The sequence below is a fragment of the Neofelis nebulosa genome, chromosome 12 (assembly GCF_028018385.1).
Source record: "Neofelis nebulosa isolate mNeoNeb1 chromosome 12, mNeoNeb1.pri, whole genome shotgun sequence".
Lineage (NCBI taxonomy): Eukaryota > Metazoa > Chordata > Mammalia > Carnivora > Felidae > Neofelis > Neofelis nebulosa.
Window position 1 is genome coordinate 22,048,869 of NC_080793.1, and position 21,656 is coordinate 22,070,524.

Consider the following 21,656-nt stretch of genomic DNA (forward strand, 5'->3'; position numbering starts at 1 on the left):
CAAAAGACAGCTGATAAAGGTCTGTTTTCCAAAATACACAAAGTACTCTTAAATTGCAACAATAAGAAAACAACTCAATTTAAAAATGGGCCAAAGACCTCGGGGCGCCTGGGTGGCGCAGTCGGTTAAGCGTCCGACTTCGGCCAGGTCATGATCTCGCAGTCCGTGGGTTCGAGCCCCGCGTCAGGCTCTGGGCTGATGGCTCGGAGCCTGGAGCCTGCTTCCGATTCTGTGTCTCCCTCTCTCTCTGCCCCTCCCCCGTTCATGCTCTGTCTCTCTCTGTCCCAAAAATAAATTAAAAACGTTGAAAAAAAAATTTTAAAAATGGGCCAAAGACCTTAATAGACACCTTATTAAAGAAGATAGAGAGGCAAGGAAGCATATGAAAAGATGTTCAGCATTGCAAACTAAAATGAGATACCATTACACACCTGTTAGAATGGCCAAAATCCGGGGCGGCTGGTCCGACTTTGGCTCAGGTCATGATCTTGCGGTCCGTGAGTTTGAGCTCCCCGTCGGGCTCTGTGCTGACAGCTCAGAGCCTGGAGCCTGTTTCGGATTCTGTGTCTCCCTCTCTCTCTGCCCCTCCACTATTCACGCTCTGTCTCTCTCTGTCTCAAAAATAAATAAACGTTAAAAAAAAAAAAATGGCCAAAATCCACAACATTGACCATACCAAATACTGAAGAGGATGTAGAAAACAGGAACACTAATTCATTGCCAGTGGGAATGCAAAATGGTACAGCCACTTTGGAAAACAGTTTGGCGGTTTCTTTTTTTTTTTTTAAGTTTATTTTTTTTTTTGAGAGAGAGAGGCAGAGAATCCCAAGCAGGCTCTGCACTGTTAGCTCAGAACCCAACTCAGAGCTCAAACTCACCAACTGTCAGTGAGATCATTAGTTGGGTCAAAATCAAAAGTCGGATGCCACCTATGCACCCCTTGGCAGTTTCTTATAAAACTAAACTTGCTACCATGTATTTTCTTTTGCACAATTTGCCACCCTAGAAACTCATTTTTTTTTGGTATTATTTCTCTAAAAATGTATTTTCTTTTGTTAAGATGTTATATAAGCTCCAGTTCTAACCACCCCTTTGAGTTACTCATGTCTGAATACTCCCACATGTATTTGTAATGCACTTTTTAAAAAATATAATTTATTGTCAAATTGTGTAACGTACATGTTAATACACTTCTCTTTCTTTTTCTCTTAAGCTATCTTTTGTTAATCTAATTTACAAGGCTCCAACTGAGAACTTGATAGGCAGAGGAAAAAAAGACATTTTTCCTTCTGCTTAAGAGGTTCTTTATAAGAGGATTTGTTGAAATATAGGATTACTAGCAACAAGCCATCTTCAAAATGTCTAAGGAACTTCACTCAATTACTCACAAGCCCAGTGACCTTGATTTCCCTCCAAACCTTTTAATTTCAGAAATAGGGTTCAACTGGTTGCTGGACAACACACAATATGGCCATTCAAAACTTATGGGAGGTTCCACAACTTCAATGCAGCTGATGGGTAAGAACCAAAAAAAGTTAACAGGTGAATTCATCAAGGCATCTGGCGGATGTGGCAGAAGAAGGCTTCAGGAATCTAGGTGTGGCCACCTTTATTTCTGACACAATACTGCAGGTGGCTCAGAACTTCTTAGTAATAATGAGCACAAAGGGGCTGCAGATGACCTAACCCAACTTCCTCAATTAGAGATGTGAATACCAGGGCCCTTGTGAAAATACTTTTTCCTAATGTTCTAAAGCCTCAGTAAGCAAGTTCATGTTTGAGTGATCAGAACCCAGAATTCTTAACTCACTAGATTTTCTACTTTTTATTTTCCCAAAGCTTTGAGACACTTAGGAGAAGGCACAGAAAAAAGAAGTCTTTAATAAGCTTCAGTAAAGGGGCGCCCGAGTGGCTCAATCGGTTAAGCCTCTGACTTCAGCTCAGGTCATAATCTCTCGGTTCCAGCCCTGCATCAGGCTCTGTGCAGACAGCTCAGAGCCTGGACCCTGCTTCAGACTCTGTCTCCTTCTCGCTCTCTGCCCCTCCCCCACTCACATTGTCTCTCTCTCTCTCTCCCTCAAAATGAACATCAAAAAAAATTCAGCAGAAAACGAGCCTGCTGGCAACATCTGACCGGGATCTTCATGTAGCTAGAAATGACTGGCAGATGTAAAGGCAGTTGTGAGGCTGCCACCCCAAAGGCAATCCATCTGGGCTTCCTGAATGAGGAGGCAGTCTTCAGGTTCTATTCAACGATAATACCCTAGGAGGTTTTCATTGGATAGGGACTGTTAATTTTGGCTTTGGGCTAGTCTATTCCCATCTCTGATCAGGTTTCCTCATTTGTACTATACAGATAAATGCTTTTTAATATTATGATTCTATGGAATGCCAGAATTAAGCTCAGTAATACTAGAGAATGTAAAATGAGAAGTAAAAGAATTACACCAAGCAAGTTTTTTTTTTTTTAAGTTTACTTATTTTGAGAGAGAGAGAAAGAGCCCAAGTGGAGGAGAGAAAGAAAGGGAGAGAGAGAGAGAATCCCAAGTAGGCTCTGTGCTGTCAGCACAGAGCCAGATGTGGGGCTTGAACTCACAAACCATGAGATCATGACCTGAGCTGAGACCAAGAGTCAGACGCTTAATCAATTGAGCCACCCAGGCATCTCTGAGCAAGAATTTTTAACATATGAAATGAAAGGAAAGGGTTGTTTCTTGTTGTTGTTTTTTTTTTATCCTTAGCTTTTTAAAAAAAGAAAAACAAATCATTATATTAGTTTGCTAGGGCTACGATAACAAAATACCACAGACCGGGTGGCTAAACCAACAGAAATCTTACAGTTCTGGAGAGCAGGAGTCTTGGTAGAATGGCTTCTTCTGAGGCTTCTCTCCTTGGTTTACAGATGACTGCCTTTTTGCTGTTCCTCACATGGTCATTACTCTGTGTGTATGTCCCTGGTCTTTTATCTCCAAATTTCCTCTTCTTATAAGGAACCCAGTCAGACTGAATTAGAGCCCACCCTAAAAGTCTCATTCTAACTTAATCACTTCTTTAAAGGCCTTATCTCCAAGTACAGTCACATTCTGAGGTACTGGGGTTAGGAATTTAACAAATGAGTTTGGAGCATGCAGTTCAGCCAGTAACAACCAACTATTCTAATGTTCTCATTTTAAAAGCTTTTATTTATTTTTAAGTAATTTCTACACCCAATGTGGGGTTCGAACTCATGATCCCAAGATCAAGAGTCACGTGCTCCTCAGACTGAGTCAGCAAGGCATCCCTAATGTTCACTGTAAAATGCTGTGACCAAACGCATACTTCTGGGGAGAAATTATTTTATTTTAGGACATTATTACCTACTTTAAAAAGAAAATACATACTATAATTACTTGAATTACATTAATAATATTTTACTATAGGTAACATACCTAGAAATCTAGTTAAAATGAAAAACTTTTTGTTTCATTAGTCTTCACAAATAGTATTATTAAGTAGTTTATGTGATTTCTGTGAAAATGCACTGTAGATGATCTTCTTCAAAAAAGTATATAAAAATCTAAAATATCATTCAGATTCCATTAGTATACAATCCAAAACTGAAAAGTTTAAAAGAGATTAGTCTCCTTTTATAAGGGAAAAAGTGTTGAAAAGAGCTAATTTTACTGCTGGGACCTGATTAGTTGCTCATAATAACTTTCCTAGAAAATAGTGAATGAAATATAGAGCTCAGAGGGCAAAACTCACTAAATACAAAAGGCAGACTGTCTTAGAATTCCATGTAATGAAACTTATGTTAGCTAGCTGTTTTAATTACAATTTCAAGTCTTATAGATACAGAAATTCTATTTTTTCCAGAACAAACATGCATATCCTTATAACATGACAGAGAAGAAAACAGACAGATTTTTAACTGTTGAGCCCTTTTACTTTTTAAGCTTGGCAGTCGACAATTTTTTTCCCTTTTCCTTCACAGCCTGGCATTCATCTGATTCATTAACTTCTCCAATTTGATTGCTAGGGCCATGTTTCCTTTAATCTTCAATTTCCCTGACATGAATGCCATTGTTGGTTTTAGTTTCCCTAAAATGAGAAAATGAGAGAAGGAAAAGCATCCATTAGTGCCCTTAGGGATATACCACTTCAAGAACACACATGATAAAAAGAATCTCCTTGAGTTCTATAAATCTCGGAAGCACACAATTTCTATTCCATAATTTTTTTTATCAGTACCTTGGGAATCCCGATTCCTAGGCTTAGACGTTAAAAATATATTATAGTATGAGAGATAATGTAAAAACAACAATCAGCAAAAGATTATATCAAAAAGCTGAAGATGCAATATTTATATACAAGTTACAGTACATTAAAGGTACATCGCCCTCAGATGAATTATAGTAAACAAATCTACATACTTTAGTTGATTTTCCAATCTACTAGTTCGTTAAACTTTAGCATTTCAGGTTTATATTTAAAAAAAATCAAATGTTGTAAATACATATGATATTCTTAAGAAATTATCATTAAAAATATAGGGTAGGGACAACAAAAGTGTTAGCAATATTTTAACCACAGGAATGCCAGGATGTAAAACCTGAGTATTAAAATGGAATTGTAGTTAATAACAACATAAAATAAACTGAAGCTCCACAGAGGGAGTAAATTTTTATTTGCTACTCTTATTCCAGGGTTAGTACATGTAGGGTCTGGCACATAGTGGAGTTAATGAGGAAACTGAGGCTCTGAGAGGATTTTGACTTCCCCAATGTCACATAGCGTGTATATAATGGTATTGTAATTCAAAGCCAGGTGTTTCTGATTCTCATTTATAGTTTTCTGACCTATAGCATGCCAATTTATATATAGATCACATCTCCAGCAGGCACAATATATGTCTGGTACATTAGTAGACTTCTACTGGGCCACACACAGACAGGATCTTTGTGTGGGTTAATGTATTTATATATATTGACATATTAAATACCTTTATATTCTTCTTTTTAAAAATTAGAAAGCATATATTTATTTTAGAGAGAGCATGGACACACAAGCTGGGAAGAGGGTAAGAGGGAGGAAGGGAGGGCAGGGGAAGAGGGAGAGGGAGGGGGGAGAGGGGGAGAGAGGGAGAGAGGGGGAGACAGGGAGAGGGGGAGAGGGGGAGAGGGGGAGAGAGGAGAGGGAGAAGAGGGAGAAGAGGGAGAAGAGGGAGAAGAGGGAGAGGGGGAGAGAGGGAGAGAGAGAATCTTAAGCAGGCTCCATGCTCAGGGCAGAGCCTGATGTGGCACTAGATCCCACAACCCTGGGACTCATGATTTTGGCCAAAATCAAGAGTCAGATGCTCGACTGACAGAGCCACAGGCATACCAAAACACCTTTAAATTATTCTATGTAGGGGTTGTAACACAATATTATAGATTGCTTAGGGATAGAAAGAATCAAGTCTAATTCTTTTACTTTAATGAATAAACTGAGCTGTGCAACCTTCTATGGAAATGTGATGTTAAAATACCAACATTTACAAATAAGTAAATAAAGGGTAATTTTTATATTTACATTGAGGATACTGGAAAATCTGGGTTTTTTTTAATGTTTATTTATTTTTGAGAGAGAGAGCCCAAGCAGGGGAAGGGAAAAGGGAGGGGGACAGAGGATCCGAAGCAGGCTCTGTGCTGACAGCAGAGAGCCCGATGTGCGGCTCGAACTCACAAACTGTGAGATCATGACTTGAGCCTGAAGTCAGACGCTTAACTGACTGAGCCACCAAGGCGCCCCGATCTTTGTTCTTTAAGGGAACAGAACAGGGGCGCCTGGGTGGCTCAGTCGGTTAAGCGGCCAACTTCTGCTCAGGTTATGATCTTGCGGTCCGTGAGTTCGAGCTCCGCGTTGGGCTCTGTGCTGACAGCTCAGAGCCTGGAGCCTCTTTCAGATTCTGTGTCTCCCTCTCTCTGACCCTCCCCTGTTCATGCTCTGTCTCTCCCTGTCTCAAAAACAAAAACAAAAACAAAAGCAAAAACAAACAAACAAACAAACAAACAAAAAAACGTTAAAAAATAAATAAATAAATGAACAGAACAGCTCTTTGGAAACCTACAATCACTGACATCTAGGTGCCCTTCAGCTAAAAAATTGGCTCCCTGTTCTGTCACCCTCCAGTGGAACCTACTAGTCCTCAAGCCCTACTCACACATACGCAGCTTCCAACCAGCTTTATGGAGACTTGCCTACAAAGATGAATAGACATCATTAAAAAAAAATTAAAGGGGCGCCTGGGTGGCTCAGTTGGTTGAGCATCCGACTTCAATTCAGGTCATGATCTCATGGCTTGTGAGTTCAAGCCCCGCATCAGGCTCTGTGCTGACCGCTCAGAGCCTGGAGCCTGCTTTGGATTCTGTGTCTCCCTCTCTCTCTGCCCCTCCCCCACTCATGCTCTGTCTCTCTCTCTCAAAAATAAATAAACATTTAAAAAAAAAAAAAAAGGAGCGCCTGGGTGGCTCAGTCAGTTGGGTGTCCAACTTCGGCTCAGGTCACGATCTCACGGTCTGTGCTGACGCTTTGGATTCTGCGTCTCCCTCTCTCTGACCCTCCCCAGCTCACACTGTCTAATCTCTCTCTCAAAAATAAATAAACATTAAAAACAATTAAATAAAAAAGAATGGACATCAAGTGGAGACAACAAAACACACAGGTAAAAGCCATCTGGAGGAAACAGTGAGGCACTGAAGAAAACTCAAACAAAGTAAATGAAAAATAAAAAATTCCATAATTCATGTCCTTATTGTTAAGAGAAGACATAACAACAATATATTAAGAACAGAATACTAGAGAAAGGGGGAAGAACAAAGCACAGGAGAGAGGGAAAAAAAGAGGAAGCAACTTAAAGGGGTAGGGGAGGAAAATGAGAAGGAAGGAAGAGAAGCAGCAGCAGAAGGCGAACAAAATGGGATTGAGTGAGTAGGAAGGGGACGGTAAGAGAAGAAACAATGACTGGAATTTAAGAAGCAAAACAGGTGAACATATGAGAAAGGGGGGAAAATAAAAGAGAGGGAAACAAACCATAAGAGACTCTTAATGATAGAGAACAAACTGACGTTGATGGAGGGAGGTGGGGAGAGGATGGGGTAGACTGGTGATGGGCATTAAGAAGGGCACTTGTTGGATGAGCACTGGGTGTTGTGAGTGACGAATCACTCCTGAATACTACTCCCGAAACCAATACTGCACTGTATGTTAACTAACTAGAATTTAAATTAAAATTTGAAAAGAAAAAATTAATGAAATTAAAAAAAAAATGACAACAAAGGTGAATGCCTGGAAATTAAAAAGTTGACAGATAATACTAAAGTACAATAGGAAAGAGGCACTTGCAGATCTCTGGTCACAGAAGTCAACTCTCTATTGCAACCATCCCCCTCCCACTGCAAAAGTCTCTCTCCATGCACCACCCCCAAAAACAGTCTTTCCAAATTAAGTTTCTCCTTACTATATAAAAAAAGAAAATAGTTCAAAATAGGAAGGTGAATCAATTTCCCAAAAAATAAAAAGGTAATACAAAGAGAGATGTGCAACCGAAGAAAGAGATGATGAAAGATCAAACGTTTTCTCCAGAAAGTGAGAACTGAGAGATCAAAGAGATAAGACACATTCCCAGGGGCCCACCAAATACCCAGGAAAATGAAAAAAAAAAAAAAGAAAAAGAAAAAAGACCACACGACCCTGCATCATTGTGAAATTTCAAACCACTACAGAGAAAGAGAGCATTCTGATTCCAAAGCTTTTAGAAAGAAGAGGGGGTAGACGCAAAAGATTAAGAACAACAATAGTACCAAATTCTCAATGGTAATCTTAGAAGATGGAGCAATGGCTTCACAATTCTGAAGAAAAATGAATTTCAACCCAGAAATCTCTACCCAGCCAAACAATGTGTTGGGGGGATACATGTAGTTTTAGACACTCACAAAATACTACCTCTTCTGTATCCTTTCTCATGAAGCTACTGGAGAATGTGTGCCAGCCACCAAAAGAGGATGTAAGCCAAGAAAAAACATGAGACACGGGAAAAAAGAGGTTCAGTGCTGGAGAGAGTTAAAAATTTCTAGGATCACAGCTGCGTGGCAGGCTTAATGGGCCTATCTGTCTATTATAACAAGACAAAGGGCTCCAGGAAAAAAGTAGACTGACAGGTAATCCGACACAACTGGCACAGTGGAAAAGTGTATCAAAAGGTTGTGGGAAGAGAGCATAGGAAGATTTTGCTCAGTTTCTTTACACCTATTCTAATGGGGAAAAATAGGGCAATTATTATGTCCAGGAAAAAGAAAAGTTCTGAGAGGAAACATAATAATAGTATACTATTTGACTCAGCAGGAAGCTACATCAGAATCATAATTATTTCAACAAACAGAGTATTGACTTAAGCAAAAATGGTGATATAATTAATTGGGAGGATGGGAGAGGGGGAGGTAAAGCAAAATCAAGGTGCTATAAAGAGAACTTAAATCCCACCTGCCAGTCTTTACTGAATCTAAACAAAACGGCATTAAGTATACATCTAACATTGAGAAATGTGATCGCATTGAAAAATGTGGAGTTAGATAATGAAAGAAATACCAAAAATACCTGAAGGTGATCACCTCTGTGGAGAAAAAGGGGGAAAGGCCAAAGAAAACTTTTTGAAAATATATACTTTGGAGGCGCCTGGTGGCTTAGTTGGTTAAGCATCTAACTTCGGCTCAGGTCATGATCTCGAGGTTCCTGGGCAAGCCCCATGTCAGGCTTGCTGCTGTCAGCAAAAAGTCTGCTTCAGATCCTCTCTTTCCCTCTCTCTCTGCCTCTCCCCCACTCTCACGTGCTCTCTCGCTCTCTCAAAAAAAAAAAAAAAATACACATACACTTTGGGGCACCTGTCTCAGTTGGTGGAGCATGCAACTTTTCGATCTTGGGGTCATGAGTTCAAGCCCCATGTTAATTTTTTTTTAAATTAAACATTTTTTAATTAAAAAAATAAAAATACATACTTTTAAAAACTGAGGTGAAATTCAGAGGATATAAAATTAACCCTTTTATTATTTTTAAAAAAATTTTAATGTTTATTTATTTTTGAGAGAGAGAGAGAAACAGAGTGTGAGTGGGGGAGAGGCAAAGAGAGAGAGGGACACAGAATCAGAAGCCGGCTCCAGGCTCCAAGCTGTCAGCACAGAGCCCATTGCGGGGCTCAAACTCCTGGATAGCGAGATAATGATCTGAGCTGAAGTCAGCCACGTAACCAACTGAGCCATCTATGCACCCCAAAATTAATCCTTTTAAAGTGAACAATTCAAGGGAGGTGGGTGGGAGATGGGCTAGATGGGTGATGGGTACTAAGCAGGGCACTTGTGACAAACACTGGGTGTTTTATGTAAGTGATGAATCACTGAATTCTATTCCTGAAACCAATACTGCACTGTATGTTTAACAGAAATTTAAATTAAAAAAAGAAAAAAATAAAGTGAACAATTCAGCATTTAAGTACAGTCACAGTGTTGTACAACCACCACCTCTATCTAGTCCCAAAACATTTCTATCACCCCAAAAGGAAACCTACATCCATTATGCATTCACAGTTCCCCTTCCTTCTAGGCCCTGGCAACCACCAATCAGCTTTCTGTCTCCATGGATTTACCTATTCCAGTGTATTATATAAAAGGATTCATATAATATGTGATCTTTTGTGTCTGGCTTCTTTCACTTATTTAAGTTTTCAAGGTTCATCCACATTCTACAATGAATCAGTACTTCATCTCTTTTTATGGCTGAATAATATTTGTTTATCCATTCATCTGTTAATGGACATCTGGGTAGTTTCCAACTTTTGGCTACTGTGAATAGAGCTGATATGAACATGAGTACACACGTACTTGAGAGTCTATTTTCTTTTGAATATAGGCGTGGAAATGCTGGGTCATATGGTAATTCTTAGTTTTGTTTTAATGTTTATTTATTTTTGAGAGAGAGAGAGAGCGTGAGCAGAGGAGGGACAGAGAGAGAGGAAGACACAGAATCCGAAGCAGGCTCCAGGCTCTGAGCTGTCAGCACAGGGTGCAACGTGGGGCTGGAAGCCACAAACTGTGAGATCATGACCTGAACTGAAGTCAGATGCTCTACCAACTGAGCCACCCAGGCACCCCATACGGTAATTCTATATTAATTTTACCAGTACATCTATGGTCAACTAATCTTTAACAAGGTTGCCAAGACCATTCAATGGGAAAAGAATAGTCCATTTAACAAATGGTGCTGGGAAAACTGGATATCCACACGTAAGCAAATGAAGTTGGGCTCCTACTTCACACCATACATAAATATTAACTCAAAATGGATTGGAGGCCTTGGGGAGCCTACATGGCTCAGTCGGTTAAGCGTCCTACTTTGGCTCAGGTCACAATATCGTGGTCTGTGAGTTCAAGCCCCGCCTCAGGCTCAGTCCTGACAGCTGGAGCCTGCTTCGGATTCTGTGTCTCCCTGTTTCTCTGCCCCTACCCTGCTCGCGTTCTGTTTGTCTCTCTCTCTCAAATGAATAAAACATTTAAAAAAATGGATTGGAGGTTTAAATATGAGAGCTAAATCTAAAAACCCTCAGGGATGCTTGCGTGGCTCAGGCCTCAGGCATTTAAGTGACTAACGCATGGTTTCAGCTCAAGTCATGATCTCACAGTTTTTATGTTTGGGCCCTGTGTTGGGCTCTGTGCTGACAGCATGGAGCCTGCTTGGGATTCTCTGTCTCCCACTCTCTGCCCATCCTCTGCTTATACTCTCTCTCTCTCTCAAAAATAAATAAACATTAAAAAAAAGTGATAAGATAACTCCCCAAAATTGGGAGAACATATCTGCAAATAATGTATTTCATAAACAATATCTTCTTTATACCTGGAATGTATAGAGAATACTTATTTTTAATAGAGAAGGTCTTTTTTTGTTGTTGCTTTTTTTTTAATGTTTATTTATTTTGAGAGAGAGAGAGAGAGAGAGAGACAGAGAGACAGAGAGAAAGAGCACTTGAGCAGGGGGGAGAGAGAGAGAGAGAGAGAGAAAGAGACAGAGAATCCCAAGCAGACTCCATGCTGTCAGTGCAGAGCCTGATGCGGGCTCAAACTCACAAATCACAAGATTATGACCTGAGCCAAAATCAAGAGTCAGATGCTGAACCGAATGAGCCACCCAGGTACCCCTGGAATATATAAAGAATCCTTAAAACACAGTAAAAAAAAAATAGGGGGGGCGGCGTTCCTGGGTGGCTCAGTGGGTTGAATGTCTGACTCTTGATTTCGGCCCAGGTCATGATCCCCGGGTCATGGGATCGAGTCCCACATCAGGCTCTGTGCTGAGCATGGAGTCCGTTTAAGGTTCTCTTTCTCTCTCCCCCTACCCCTCTCCCCCACTTGTGTTCTCTCTGTCTCTAGGATGGAAAAAAATAATAATAAAAACCAACTAAAAAAAAAAAAGACACCAATTAAAATGTGCAAAGGACCTGAAGAGACATTTCTTCAAGGAAGATGAACATATAACCAATAAGCACATGAAAAAATGCTGAACATCATTAGTCATTAGGAAACTGCAAATCAAAACCACAACGTGGTATCACTTCACACCCACCAGGATGGCTATTAAAACAAAAACAAAAACAACAAGTGCTGGTAAGGGCAAGAATGCAAAGAAACAGAAGCCTTCATAACACTGCTAGTAGGAATGTAAATGGTACAGCTGCTGTGGAAAACAGTTTGGCAGTTCTTCAGAGAGTTAAACATAGAATTACCACATGACCCAGCAATACAAGAGAAATGAAAACGTAAGTCCACTCAGACACTTGGCCGCATATGTTTATAGCAGCATTACTCATAACAGCCAAACAGTAGAAACAACCCAAACGTCTGTTAACAGTGAAAGGATAAACTAGTTACGGCGTATCTCTATGATGGAATACTATTCGGTCATAAAAAGCAATGAAGTATTGATATAAGCCACAACTTAGATGAACCTTGAAAACATTATGCTAAGTGAAAGAAGCTACACACAAAGGTTACCTGTTGCATGATCCCATTTATGTGAACTATCCAGAATAGGCAAATCCATAGAGAGCAAGAGAGAAAGCATTATTAGTGGTTGCTAGGGGATGGAGAAGGCTGGAATGAAAAGTGTTACTTAAATGGTATGGAGTGTTCTTCTGGGGTGATGAATAAGCTTTGAAACTAAAGGGGGGCGCCTGGGTGGCTCAGTCGGTTAAGCGTCTGACTTCGGCTCAGGTCATGATCTCGCGGTCCGTGAGTTCGAGCCCCGCGTCGGGCTCTGTACTGACCGCTCAGAGCCTGGAGCCTGTTCCGGATTCTGTGTCTCCCTCTCTCTCTGACCCTACCCCGTTCATGCTCTGTCTCTCTCTGTCTCAAAAATAAATAAACGTGAAAAAAAAACTAAAAAAAAAAAAAAAGAAACTAAAGGGAAATGCTGGTTGCACAGCATTGTGTATTCACTAAATTAAATGCCACTGAACTGTACACTTTAAAATGGTTAACTGTATTTCAAATGAATTTCATCTCCACTAAAGAAAAGAGAAAGTACTGATACGTGCTACATCAAGAATGAAATTTGAGGGGCACCTGTGTGGCTCAGTCAGTTAAGCATCCAACTTCAGCTCAGGTCATGATCTCACGGTTCGTGAGTTCGAGCCCTGCGTTGGGCTCTGTGCCGACAGCTTGGAGCCTGGGGTCTGTTTCGGATTCTGTGCCTCCCTCTCTCTCTGCCCCTCCCTGACTTGCACTCTGTCTCTCTCAAAAATAAATAAACATTAAAAAAAATTGTTTTTAAATTAAACTCGAACACATGCTAAAAGGAAAAACATGCTGAAAGAAGCCAGTCACAAGCAAATCAACATTATACTATTCTGTTCATATGAAAGTTTGGATTAGAAATCTATAGAGACAAAAAGTAGATTAGTGGTTGCTTAGGAGTGAAGGTAGGTAGATGGGGATATGGGGTTAACAGCTAATGGGAATGGGGTTTCTTTTTGAGGTGATGAAAATGTTCTGAAAGTAACTGTGGTGATGGTTGCAAATATCTGTGACTATGCTAAAAACTATTTAACTGTACACTTTAAATGGATGAATTGTACAGTATGTGCATTATTCCTCAATAAAGCTATTAAAAAATAAAAGCTATTGTTATATATAACAATAAATTGAATTAATAATTTAAAATTTTCCCACAAAAAATCCCAGGGCTAAATGGCTACACTGGTTTTTCACAGGATATAAAATTAATACACAAAATTAATTATATTTATGTACAGTAGGAACAGATCATTCAAAAATAAAATTAAAGACAATAATTCCATTCACAACAGCATAAAGAAGAATGAAATACTTTGAAAAAAAAGCACGAACCGTAAAAGAAAGAAATGATGGATTAGACTTTATCAAAACTAACAAACTTTTGTAATTCACAAGACACCATTAAGAAAATGAAAAGAAAACTCAGACTGAGAGAAAATATTGGCAAATCACATGCATCTAGGATTTATAAAAAAATTTTAACAATCTAACAATAAAAGGATAAGTCAATTCAAAGACGAGCAAAAGTTTTGTTTTTTTAATTTTTTTTAATGTTTATTTATTTTTGAGACAGAGAGAGACAGAGCATCAATGGGGGAGGGTCAGAGAGAGGGAGACACAGAATCTGAAGCAGGCTCCAGGCTCTGAGCTGTCAGCACAGAGCCCGACGTGGGGCTCAAACTCACGGACCGTGAGATCATGACCTGAGCCGAAGTCGGACACTTAACCGACTGAGCCACCCAGGCGCCCCTGCAAAAGTTCATCAAATGTATATATCCATTAAGCAGATGGAAAGATGCTCAACATTAAGAAAATACAAAATAAGGTCAGAAAGATGTACCACCACACACTTACTAGAATGGCTATAGTATCGAAGACAGGGCCATGTGTAACAACACAGATAAACCTAAACATAGAAAGACAAATACGGATCTCACTTATATGTGGAACCCAGAAGCAGAGAATAAAATGGTGGTTGGCAGGGGTTGGGAGTAAGAGAAATAGGGAGATGTCGGTCAAAGAGTACAAACTTTCAGTTACAAGATGAATAATTCCTGGGGATCCAATGTATAGCATGATGACTACAGTTAATAAAACTGCATTGTATATATGTGAAATTTGCTAAGAGTAGATCTAAGAGTAGATCTTTTTTTTTTTTTTTTAAGTATGCTTCACACCCCGTGTGAGCCCAATGCAGGGCTTGAACTCACGACCCCGAGATCAAGACCTGAGCTAAGATCAAGAGTTGGATGCTTACCTGTTGGGATGAGCACTGGGTGTTGTATGGAAACCAATCTGACAATAAATATCATATTAAAAAAAAAAAGAAAAAAAGAGTTGGATGCTTAACCAACTAAGCCACCCTGGCACCCCACTAAGGGTAGATCTTAAGTGTTCTCACTACACACACAAGGAAGTTAACCGTGTAAGATGATCAATGTGTTAATTAGCTTGAGTATAGTAACTTAACAATGTGTGTGTGTGTGTATATATAAAAAATCACCCTGTTTTATACCTTAAATAGTCTTTGTCAAGTATACCTCAATAAAGCTGTAAAAGAAAAAAAGCCACTAATAAGCATTGGTGAGGATTTGGAGAAACTGGAGCCTTCACACATTGCTAATGAGAATGTAAAATTGGTGCGGCTACTTTAGCAAACAGTCTGGTAGTTTTTGAAAAAGTTTTATATACAGAAACTTTAACAGTTCCACTCTTAGGAATCTATCTAAGAGAAATGAAAATATATATCCACCCAAATACATGTATGACAATATTTGGAGCAGCATTATTCACAAAAGGCAAAAACTTGAAGTAACCCAAATGTCCACCAGCTGGTGAGCAGACAAACAATATGTAGTACAGCCATACAGCAGAATGTTATTCAGCAATAAAAAGGAACTGAACTATTGATAAATACTATGACATGAATGGATGAATCTCAAAAGCCTTATGGTAAGTGAAATAAGCCAGATACAAAAGGCTCTATATACTGTTTGATTTCATTTAATATCTAGAAACAGCAAATCTGTAGAGACAGAAAGCAAATCACTGGTTGGCTAGCTGGGAGTAAAAATGGGGACTGACTACAAAGAGACATGAGAGAATTTTCTGGGGTGATGAAAATGTTCTCAAACTGGATTATTAGTGATGGTTGTACAGCTCTATGAATCTACTAAAAACTACATACTACACTCATACTGGGTGGATTTAATGATATATAAAGTATATTTCAATAATACTGTTTATAAAAATAACTTTTAAAAAATTGCTAGTAAGCACAATATCCTATATAGAATCTCTCTTCCCATATATTAATCAGGTAATCTTGTACAACTTATTTCCTTTCTATTATAATGTTTTACCATACAGTGGCCTCTACTGGCCAAAAGAAGAGATTTTGATTAGTTGCTTAAAAATCACTAGTTGCTTAAAGTTTTTATATTTATAATGTATCTGCTATATAAATTAGGTCAGGAATGGCTATGGTTTCTTAAAAGAGAAACCATACTAAGATATAAGGGCTGGGGCACCTGGGTGGCTCAGTGGGTTAAGCATCCAACTTCAGCTCAGGTCATGATCTCACAGTTCACAAGTTCAAGCCCTTCCTCCAGCTCTCTGTTGTCAACACAGAGCCCACTTTGGATCCTCTGTCTGTCTCTCTCTGCCCCTCCCTTGTTGTTCCCCACCCCCCAATTAAATAAATAAATAAATAAATAAACTTAAAAAACCAAAGATATAAGGTCTAAATTGTGCCCAAAGGAAAGCAGATGGGATAGAGTAGGAATGAAAGGACATAAGAAGCAGAAGCAAACTCACTGTTGCTATAAAAGAAACCTTGTAAGAATACTTTTTTTTTTAACTTATTTATCTGACTGATCTTTCCTAGTCAATCCAAAGACACATTCACAGAAAGATAAACGGAAAGCCCATTATTACAGGTTTATGATACATAAATAAAATGTAAATTAAAGTCGCCGCCTGACTCTTTCACCTTTGGAAGGCAGAGTAACATGATGATTAAAAGAGCATGAGTAAAGAGTTAGCCTGGATTCAAATTTCAGCTTCAACATCTCCTCACTATGTGACTTTGGGTTTATTATTTAATTCATCAATGCCTCAGTCTCCATTTTTATAAAATGGAGAAAATATTTTATCTCAAAGCATTTTTCGGAGTATTGCTCATCTCATAGTAACCATACAATGCATATCATGCATATAATTATTGTTATTTAAATTTAGAAATTGACAGTAAATTTTTTTTTAATTTTAACATTTATTTATTTTTGAGACAGAGAGAGACAGAGCATGAGCAGGCGAGGGTCAGAGAAAGAGGGAGACACAGAATCCGAAACAGGCTCCGGGCTTTGAGCTGTCAGCCCACAGCCCGATGCAGGGCTCGAACTCACGGACTGCAAGATCATGACCTGAGCTGAAGTCGGATGCCCAACCGACTAAGCCACCCAGGGGCCCCAATAGTAAATTTTTAAATGATCTTTAAGTTCAAAATATTACTTATTTATAAGATGCAAATTTGCCAACATTTACTGATCATCTAGTATGTACAAAGCACTTTAAGTTTTATAAGGAAATAGCTGTTGGAATACTAAAACACTAAAAACACTATTGAAAATGACTAAAGAGAGGGGTGCCTGGGTGGCTCAGTCGGTTAAGCGTCCGACTTCGGCTCAGGTCATGATCTCACGGTTTGTCAGTTTGAGGCTCCATGGCAGGCTCTGTGCTGACATCTCAGAGCCTGGAGTCCGATTCAGATTCTGTATCTCCCTCTCTCTCTGCCCCTCCCCCACTCGCACTCTCTCTCAAAAATAAATATTTAAAAAAATAAAAATAAATAAAAGAAAATGACTAAAGACATAACTATTCATTAACACTGAAAGATGTTATATTAGTGAAAAAGATTACCAAACAGTAGTAATGCTATAATCCTGTTTTTATAAGCACATATGTGTATTTATTTTTTATTTTTGAAAACACAATTTTTCTTTAAATGTTTATTTATTTTTGAGAGAGACAGAGACAGAACGCAAGTGGGTTAGGGGCAGAGAGAGAGGGAGACACAGAATCCGAAGCAGGCTCCAGGCTCCGAGCTGTCAGCACAGAACCCAACACGGGGCTCTAACTCACGAGCTGTGAGATCATGACCTGAGCCAAAGTCAGATGCTCAACCGACTGAGCCACCCAGGCACCCCGAAAAACACGATTTTTTTAAAAACGTTTATTTATTTATTTTTGAGAGTGAGAGACAGCAAGTGCAAAGCGGGGGGAAGGCAGAAAGAGACACAGAATGTGATGCATGCTCCAGGCTCTGACCTGTCAGCACAGAGCCAGATGCAGGGCTTGAACCCACGAACCGAGACATCATGACCTGAGCTGAAGTTGGATGCTTAACGAACTGAGCCACCCAGGGGACCCATGTGTATTTATATACTCACTCACAGAAATATATATGACTCTAAATCAAAATCAACTGATGGTCATTTCTTAGTAGTGTGATAAAGAAGTATTTTTATTTTGCTTTTTCTTAAGTGTATTTTCTGATTTTTGTACCATGGATATTTACTACTACTGTAAAAAAAAAAAAAAAAAAAGGAAAAGTTGAAGGGACCTCAACCATTAGTAATACACACAGATTGGCTCATAAAGTATGTAGGCCATTAGCACCCTGGATTGGAGATGGAAAGCAAGACCTAGAAGGCACGGAGTATGCACAGTGATCTTCAATTTATGAAGATTAAAAAAGAGCAAAGAATGAATAACACTTATAGATCATTAAGTGAATCTTTTTGATTAGAATGTTGTAACGGTTTAAAGTGTTGTTTCTAAAAAATACATGTGATAATTACTGTTTGGAGTAGCGTTCTAAGAGTAGAAAATTGAAAAAATACCCTTAAAGTTTTCTGGCACTGTTAAGAGGTACACTAGCAGAGTAGAAAACTACAAAGAAGATTCTCCTGGTTAGGGATGCCACAGAAAGCAGGCTCATGGGGCCATGGGAGAGGGCCACTGTTGCCTATTACAGTCACGGCAAGATTGAAATATGACCTTACTCTCAACAAATGGGCTGCAGCTGAGTGCAGCACCTTTGGTGTCCCAGGTGTTCTCGGAAAGGGTTTCTTAGTTCAACTAGTACAAATAAAGCCCACCTAAAAGTCCTCTTGAATTACGTCTCTGTTCCTAATATTATCTTTGGGCTTCTCAGCCATGAAAAAAGAAAATTCTGACTTCTACTTCCCACTTGTTGGCTGAAGTAGAAGGGGCAGGAGAGGTTAGTCGTAAGAGTAGGTACCAAACAGTAAGAATCACCTTCTGCAACCCATAACCAGCGAAGAAATTGAATCGGTTATCAAAAATCTCCCAACAAATAAGAGTCCAGGACCAGATGGCTTCCCAGGGGAGTTCTACCAGACGTTTAAAGCAGAGATAATACCTATCCTTCTCAAGCTATTCCAAGAAATAGAAAGGGAAGGAAAACTTCCAGACTCATTCTATGAAGCCAGTATTACTTTGATTCCTAAACCAGACAGAGACCCAGTAAAAAAAGAGAACTACAGGCCAATATCTCTGATGAATATGGATGCAAAAATTCTCAATAAGATACTAGCAAATCGAATTCAACAGCATATAAAAAGAATTATTCACCATGATCAAGTGGGATTCATTCCTGGGATGCAGGGCTGGTTCAACATTCGCAAATCGATCAACGTGATACATCACATTAACAAAAAAAAAGAGAAGAACCATATGATCCTGTCAATCGATGCAGAAAAGGCCTTTGACAAAATCCAGCACCCTTTCTTAATAAAAACCCTTGAGAAAGTCGGGATAGAAGGAACATACTTAAAGATCATAAAAGCCATTTATGAAAAGCCCACAGCTAACATCATCCTCAATGGGGAAAAACTGAGAGCTTTTTCCCTGAGATCAGGAACACGACAGGGATGCCCACTCTCACCGCTGCTGTTTAATATAGTGCTGGAAGTTCTAGCATCAGCAATCAGACAACAAAAGGAAATCAAAGGCATCCAAATTGGCAAAGATGAAGTCAAGCTTTCGCTTTTTGCAGATGACATGATATTATACATGGAAAATCCGATAGACTCCACCAAAAGTCTGCTAGAACTGATACATGAATTCAGCAAAGTTGCCGGATACAAAATCAATGTACAGAAATCAGTTGCATTCTTATACACTAACAATGAAGCAACAGAAAGACAAATAAAGAAACTGATCCCATTCACAATTGCACCAAGAAGCATAAAATACCTAGGAATAAATCTAACCAAAGATGTAAAAGATCTGTATGCTGAAAACTATAGAAAGCTTATGCAGGTAATTGAAGAAGATATAAAGAAATGGAAAGACATTCCCTGCTCATGGATTGGAAGAATAAATATTGTCAAAATGTCAATACTACCCAAAGCTATCTACACATTCAATGCAATCCCAATCAAAATTGCACCAGCATTCTTCTCGAAACTAGAACAAGCAATCCTAAAATTCATATGGAACCACAAAAGGCCCCGAATAGCCAAAGTAATTTTGAAGAAGAAGACCAAAGCAGGAGGCATCACAATCCCAGACTTTAGCCTCTACTACAAAGCTGTCATCATCAAGACAGCATGGTATTGGCATAAAAACAGACACATAGACCAATGGAATCGAATAGAAACCCCAGAACTAGACCCACAAACGTATGGCCAACTCATTTTTGACAAAGCAGGAAAGAACATCCAATGGAAAAAAGACAGTCTCTTTAACAAATGGTGCTGGGAGAACTGGACAGCAACATGCAGAAGGTTGAAACTAGACCACTTTCTCACACCATTCACAAAAATAAACTCAAAATGGATAAAGGACCTGAATGTGAGACAGGAAACCATCAAAACCTTAGAGGAGAAAGCAGGAAAAGACCTCTCTGACCTCAGCCGTAGCAATCTCTTACTCGGCACATCCCCAAAGGCAAGGGAATTAAAAGCAAAAGTGAATTACTGGGACCTTATGAAGATAAAAAGCTTCTGCACAGCAAAGGAAACAACCAACAAAACTAAAAGGCAACCAACGGAATGGGAAAAGATATTTGCAAATGACACATCGGACAAAGGGCTAGTATCCAAAATCTATAAAGAGCTCATCAAACTCCACACCCGAAAAACAAATAACCCAGTGAAGAAATGGGCAGAAAACATGAATAGACACTTCTCTAAAGAAGACATCCGGATGGCCAACAGGCACATGAAAAGATGTTCAACGTCGCTCCTCATCAGGGAAATACAAATCAAAACCACACTCAGATACCACCTCACGCCAGTCAGAGTGGCCAAAATGAAGAAATCAGGAGACTATAGATGCTGGAGAGGATGTGGAGAGACGGGAACCCTCTTGCACTGTTGGTGGGAATGCAAATTGGTGCAGCCGCTCTGGAAAGCAGTGTGGAGGTTCCTCAAAAAATTAAAAATAGACCTACCCTATGACCCAGCAATAGCACTGCTAGGAATTTATCCAAGGGATACAGGAGTACTGATGCATAGGGGCACTTGTACCCCAATGTTTATAGCAGCACTCTCAACAATCGCCAAATTATGGAAAGAGCCTAAATGTCCATCAACTGATGAATGGATAAAGAAATTGTGGTTTATATACACAATGGAATACTACGTGGCAATGAGAAAGAATGAAATATGGCCTTTTGTAGCAACGTGGATGGAACTGGAGAGTGTGATGCTAAGTGAAATAAGCCATACAGAGAAAGACAGATACCATATGGTTTCACTCTTATGTGGATCCTGAGAAACGTAACAGAAACCCATGGGGGAGGGGAAGGGAAAAAAAAAAAAAAAAGAGGTTAGAGTGGGAGAGAGCCAAAGCATAAGAGACTGTTAAAAACTGAGAACAAACTGAGGGTTGACGGGGGGTGGGAGGGAGGGCAGGGTGGGTGATGGGTATTGAGGAGGGCACCTTTTGGGATGAGCACTGGGTGTTGTATGGAAACCAATTTGACAGTAAATTTCATATATTAAAAAATAAATAAATAAATAAATAAATAATAAATAAATAAATAAATAAATAAAACATTAAAAAAAAAAAAAAAAAAAAGAATCACCTTCTGCAGACTATGTGCTCTTCAACATCAATAGTCGCTAAGGGTCCGCAGCTACAAAAACAAGTCTTGATTATTTGGAAAGGAATCAAGTTGGAACTAAAGTCTCCTTAAACACTCAGTAAATTCATAAAATTGAAAACTCACCTGAAAACATTTTTACAAAATCATCAGTAGACATACTCATCACCACATCTGCCTGATGAGAGGGCTCTCCATATCCAACGTTCCCACCTTTGCTTTTAAGATCAAGAAACCACGTTCCACCATCTTCACCTACACAAAATATAAAGATGTAAAAATAAATGCCCAAGTAGCTCTGTTCTTCTTAAACTTAATAACTGCTACAGTTAAAATAAATGCTCTTTTCCAGGTTAAAACCCTCAGGCCTCTCTCAAATTCAGCAAATATCCATTAAGTAGTCACATGCCAGGCACTAGGCTAGGCTCTGAATACTCCGCAGTAAC

At 39.2% G+C, this 21,656-nt stretch overlaps 1 protein-coding gene across 1 annotated transcript in view; it reads right to left on the bottom strand.

Annotated features, from left to right (window-relative positions):
* Positions 1–3,161: 3,161 nt before the first annotated feature.
* Positions 3,162–21,656, bottom strand: part of HSDL2 (hydroxysteroid dehydrogenase like 2) — a 67,852-nt gene continuing 49,357 nt past the window's right edge. The window contains exons 10-11 of the mRNA XM_058694513.1: positions 21,337–21,465; positions 3,162–4,080 (exon numbers count right to left, since the gene is read on the bottom strand). Coding sequence (XP_058550496.1) covers positions 3,968–4,080; positions 21,337–21,465 — 242 coding nt within the window. The 3' untranslated portion in view covers positions 3,162–3,967. The remainder of the gene's footprint in view (positions 4,081–21,336; positions 21,466–21,656) is intronic.